The sequence below is a fragment of the Ailuropoda melanoleuca genome, chromosome 18, assembly GCF_002007445.2.
Source record: "Ailuropoda melanoleuca isolate Jingjing chromosome 18, ASM200744v2, whole genome shotgun sequence".
Taxonomy (NCBI): domain Eukaryota; kingdom Metazoa; phylum Chordata; class Mammalia; order Carnivora; family Ursidae; genus Ailuropoda; species Ailuropoda melanoleuca.
In genome coordinates this window covers 4,621,689-4,627,047 of record NC_048235.1, presented here as the reverse complement: position 1 = coordinate 4,627,047, position 5,359 = coordinate 4,621,689, and the positions used below count along the sequence as shown (strand labels likewise).

Here is a 5,359-nt window from a genome sequence, read left to right as displayed (position 1 = left end):
GCCTAATTCTTCAACACTACTCACGGGATTCTTTCTTAGCAGTTGTATCTGAGTCTGTGACTTGAAAATAACACATCTATGTGTAAAGAAAAAAGTGGGCGATAAAATTCTAATACTGTTGCTGTATTTCTCTCCCAGGTGAGCTACCTTTCCAACATAGCTCATAGAATTTCCAAACTATACAGAAAACAAATTTCAAACTCTAATCTCACAACTATTTGAATACTGGCTGGACTGCTAGAAAAAATATGCCATCCACATTTACCTTAAATCTCTTCTAAATCAGGTAAGTCTAACTAGCAAGCAAGAACACGAAGTACAAAACATACTTTTTATGGTTTCACCTACTAAGGTGACTTTTTAGAAAACAGCACATACATTTGGATATATAAGTGCTAGAATCTGTACTGAACTTAATTCTTACATCTCATAGCTATACTTTCTGCATCCACAGAGGTGGATTCAGAATTATAATCATTCATTCGAAGTCATGAACTTAGGATGTGTTCTTGGCGTAGAAGAGAGTGTTCTCAAGGATCAAATCAAGATGCTGATGCCTTTTTCACAATGGGAAAATGTGGAGATGTGTTCAGAACAGATGCTCCAGAGAAAAAGAATTTCAAATTTTAACAGATTTCTCATAGACTCATACACATTTTGATATCTATTTTATGATTGTTAGTTCATGGTGACCTATAGGGTGAACTTTTGTTGGCAAAGAGAGAAAAGTAGCATTTAGTTCCCAAATAATTCTTCCTTAACTCCTATTTTCACATTTTTAAAAGATCTTATTTATTCGTTTGTTTCTTTCTTTATTTATTTTGAGTGAGACAGAGAGCCACACACCGGAGGAGGGACAGAAGGGGAGGGAGAGGAAGAGGGAGAGAATCCCAAGGAGACCCCATGCTGAGTGTGGACCCCAATCTGGGGTTCGATCTCATGATCCTGAGATCACAACCTGAGCTGAAACCAAAATCGGATGCTTAACTGAGGCACCCAGGAACCCCTCCTTATCTCCTATTTTCATAGGTGTTTTTACAAGGTACAGAAAGGCCAGTGAATCAGGCTATCCTTCATTAAGACCCACATTGTCTTTGCTTCATCTTTCTAGTCCTGGAACATCCAAAGTGAACTCCTGGTCCTCACCTCTTCCAGCCACCTGCATTGCTCACCTATGTCCTTCCTTGCTCACCTCCAGAAGTCTGGGTCCACCACCTGACTTCTCATCAAAATGCATTGTCTGAGTAATTCGCACGGTCAGATGTTGTTGTGGATGGTGTATATCAGGTGGGAGACCACCTAAAAGAACTCACATGCAGCTGTTATAAAAAATGAGGAAGCTCTCCATGCACCTAGTTAACAAATCTCCAAGGTACGTCATATAAAAAAGGCAAGTCCAGAGTAAGAAGTATAGTCTGTCACTGCTTCTACAGAAAGGGGCACGGAGATTCATCTCTGTGTATGCACACATGGAAAATTCTGGAAGGAAGGGTAAGAAACTAGAAACAGCTATCATGAAGCCTGGAGAACGAGATGGCAAGAAGACTTGTTTTTCATGTCTTCGTAAGTGAATTGTAAGGGAAATAAACGTAGGTGATGCTGGGCCCTCAGCCAAGTCCGGGCAGAAGGAGAAGCTGCAACCACTGGGCATTTTAGCGTCGTCTGCTAGGTACGGCTGCATGGAGAGCTGTCCTTCCAGACCCGGCTCGAATGCCATCCTCCTAAAGGCTCACCTGGGGTCCCCGAGGCGGGCTCTGTCCGTCCTGCAGCCCAGTGCTCTGCAAAGCCTCCCCTTGTCCCCCCTAGGCTGCACACTCTAAGTCAAGACGACTTTGTGGAACGAGAGAAGACTCTACCCTCTTCCTTCTTCCGCCAAAATAGGCAACTTCCTGCCTTTTAATACACAAATTAGATTTGCCACGTTTAAAAAAAAAGACTGCCCTATGCTGTCCCCATGTGCTCCTGCGGGGTGTGGCGCGGCGCGTGCGCACTGAAGCCTCCGTGGCGGCCTTCCCAGGGCAGCGGCCGTGGGGACGCCTCCCTGGTCTTGGTACCGGCTGGAATGGCTCCGAGGTCGTGCTCCGCGGACGGCTGCAGCGCCCGAGGCCGGGGCCGCACTCCTGGGCGTGTCTCATGGGGCGCAGGGGCCCGTGTCTGTCGAGTACACACCTGGGAGGGTATCCTGTGCTCAGTTCATGCGCTCATGCCGCCCAAACCGAAGCTTCCCGAAGGCAGGAAGCGTGTTGGCACATGGCCGTCTCTGTTACCCAGCGCAGCACCTGCTCTAAGGAGCCTCTCACGGCCGTTGGTTCTCTTTCCAGGGCGACCTTGGTGTACCGAGCCATAGGTCAAGCCCTGCTTCTCCCAATATCAAGAAGCTTGTCTATTTTTAGGCAGAAAGGAAGAGTATCCAGTACCTTCTGCCCACAGCCGTACTCAGTAGACCAGATAAATGTGCTCATTCCTGATCAGTGTTCCCAAAAACCTATAAATGTCCCATTTTTGTGTCCTTTCCACTCCACTCCACCTTTCGTCGGCTTGGTGTTTCTGCACAGGAGGGCTGGGAAAGCCGCAGGGAACCTTGAAACATGAAGGTCCTCTTTCTCTTTGCTGTCCTCTTCTGCCTGGTCCAAGCGAACTCAGGTAAATGTCTCCTGGCCGGTGCAGAAAGCTGCTGGAGGTGACCAGGGCAGCTAGGGCGGGAACCCCTCAGATGAGCCTCCGTGTGGAGGGCCGGGGTGTCTGTGTGTTGGTAACAGTGCAGGGGGGCCCATCTGGGGCTCAGCTCTGGACCATTTGGATCTTCCCTGTGAAGAGTTTCTTAAAAAGTGAAATATGGGATATCAGGGTCATCTAACACAAAACAAAGGGGGCACCTCGGCTCTGGTAGACATAGGAAACATTCACCGAAGTCTGAGAAAAGTTTCCAGGAGAAAATGACAGTCACATGAATGTCAGAGCTGGAAGGGACTATGGGCAGCCCTGTGCTCTACAGGGAGAGGACACTGAGCTCCCAGGAGAGTGACGGTGTACTGCTGGGCACTCATCACTTACAGCCCAGCAGTGACTCATGCCCAGGACAGCATTCCTCCAGCCCCGCACCCCATGTGGTCAGTTCTGCAGGAGAACATTGAGGCATTGCTGGTTAAACAAATTGTCCAAAGAGAGAGAATTAGCTACTGGAGGAGGTAAGACTAGAATGCAGATCTCCAGGTCCCTAGGCTCATGGTTCTTCCACCTTCGTTGCTGTGGGGCCCATGTTTTCACTTGACTGTCCTCCCCAAGCCACGGCAGAGCCCAGGTGACACGGGATCCCAGGGTAGGCCCCAGTTATTGCTGAGATCTTGCACAAGGTTGTTTTCTAAATTGTGCAAGACTGAGACTCCTGGGCGGCTCAGTCGGTGAAGCCTCTGCCTTCGGCTCAGGTCATGATCCCAGAGTCCTGAGATCAAGGCTCTTGGGCTCCCTGCTCAACGGGGAGTCTGCTTCTCCCTTTCCCTCTGCTGCTCCCCCTGCTTGTGCTCTCTCTCTGACAAATAAAGTCTTTAAAAATAAAATAAATCGTGCGAGACCAACTCTGTGGGCATTTTATGGTTTTTGTTGTTGTCTATGGTCATCAGAGGTGACACTGCAGACCTGATATCTCATTCCCAAATAGGAAGTGCTTTTTTTTTTTTTTTGAGATAGAATTGACATATGACCTTATACTACTTTCGGGTATACAGTATAATGATTCCGTATTTGTATGCGTTGTGAAGTGACCACCGCAAGTAAGCCTAGTGAACGCCCGTCACCACACACAGTTACACTTTTTTTTTTTTAATAGAAAATACTTTCCATATGGGGTGGTCGTGCTTGACCTACAGGTTCACAAGTCATGGTGAAAATCATTGTAAGACATGAAATTAAAAATGGGGCCACAAACTAAGAATCAGAGCTATTTCCAATTTTCCTAGAGACCCAGACCCACCCCTCCTTTATTCTACTCTGTTCTCTGAAACTTCTCTGCTTTCCCCTAATTCAATAACTCCTGTCTGTCCCCAGGAAGTTTGAGAATGCTGATATAATAATATAGGATAAAATATACACCCTTCTGGAAACATTCTGAGGTGGGGGTTATTGGGTCTGTTTTAAAGCTAAGAAACCAAAGCTCAGTTAAACTGGAACTTGTCCAAAGACACTGCACTTTGGAAGAATACAGGAGACAGAGCTGGGCTGTGGGCGGGGTCCTCTTGTACTCTCGGTACCATATGAACTCGGTATCAACTCTACACTATTGTACCGACAGGGGATATTCCACCTGGAATCAGAGATGTTATCTGCTTGACACAACACGGAACCTGCAGGCTTTTCTTCTGCCATTTTGGTGAGAAAAAGGCTGAAATCTGCTCCAATCCCTGGAACAGGTGCTGCCTACCAACCACAGAGGCAGAAGGAAAAAATAAACCAGAGATGGACGGCAAAAATGATGGCAAAAACAAGAAAGCTGAGACCTAACATGTAAGCTTCTGGAAGTCAGGAGGGCTCTTGAAGCATTCCAAGGACTTACAAGGATGTGTGGCTGATTGAAGGTGCTCAATAAATGTTTGTTGAATGCATCCGGCAGCAAGGGTGAAGGTCTGATGAAAGAATTTTCCTAAAAGCTTGCTTACTTTACCTTTCTCTGTTTTTTTTCCTGACAGTCTCAGAATTTTGTAATAGCCAACCTCCTTTCCTCGCTCCTGAGAGTGTCTCTCACTGACCCACAGACAGGGGGACTAGAGACCACGCTCCAGGCTGATGTCATCCACAGAGGGACAGAAATGCAGTCAGTCAATCCCCTGGCCCCTTTCCCACCAAATGCCTTCTGCCTTCTCATCAGACCCAACACCGGCCTCCACCTGCGTATGGCCCGGCCCTGATGAGCCTCGTCCCCCTCCCCCGGCATCACAACAGGTCACATTTACCCTTAGGTTTTCCCACCTGGTGAACACAACACAATCTTATGGAGCACGTATAAGCCGCCCCATTGGTGGGATGGAAGGAAAATGAAAGCCGAACGGTTAAGTGGACTGCCCAGGTCAGCAGGTCGTTGGAGGGACTCTGATATGATCACGGTGCTGGGTTACTTCTAAATAACAGACTTCATGGGGTACCTGGGGGGCTCACACGTGCTGTCTATACCACACCTTTGAGCCAGGCCCCCCAAGAGTAGTGAATATTAATTCCAGGTAGGAAATGTCAGAAAATACCAAAAGCAAGTGTGCTGGTGGAAGGGGCAGACCCTGTGCCAAGGTTTTTCCAGCCTAGTAGCTTGGGGAGCTGCCTGGCATCTGTATTCCTGCTCACTGCCTGAGTCCAGTCTGCCCACAAATTCCCT

At 47.8% G+C, this 5,359-nt stretch overlaps 1 protein-coding gene across 1 annotated transcript; it reads left to right on the top strand.

Annotated features, from left to right (window-relative positions):
- Nucleotides 1–2,083: 2,083 nt before the first annotated feature.
- Nucleotides 2,084–4,565, top strand: LOC100464956 (sperm-associated antigen 11). Its single transcript, XM_002929937.3, has 2 exons — nucleotides 2,084–2,643; nucleotides 4,289–4,565. The coding sequence occupies exons 1-2, from the start codon at nucleotides 2,589–2,591 to the stop codon at nucleotides 4,495–4,497; spliced, it is 264 nt and encodes an 87-aa protein (XP_002929983.2). The 5' UTR covers nucleotides 2,084–2,588; the 3' UTR covers nucleotides 4,498–4,565.
- Nucleotides 4,566–5,359: the final 794 nt, after the last annotated feature.

What these genes read in the sequence shown, in the direction of transcription:
- LOC100464956 (XM_002929937.3), top strand. Translation starts at nt 2,589, where the DNA reads ATGAAGGTCCTCTTTCTCTTTGCTGTCCTCTTCTGCCTGGTCCAAGCG. An exon ending in CCTGGTCCAAGCGAACTCAG is followed by an intron (nt 2,644 to 4,288) that starts GTAAATGTCTCC and finishes TTGTACCGACAG; the next exon opens with GGGATATTCCACCTGGAATC.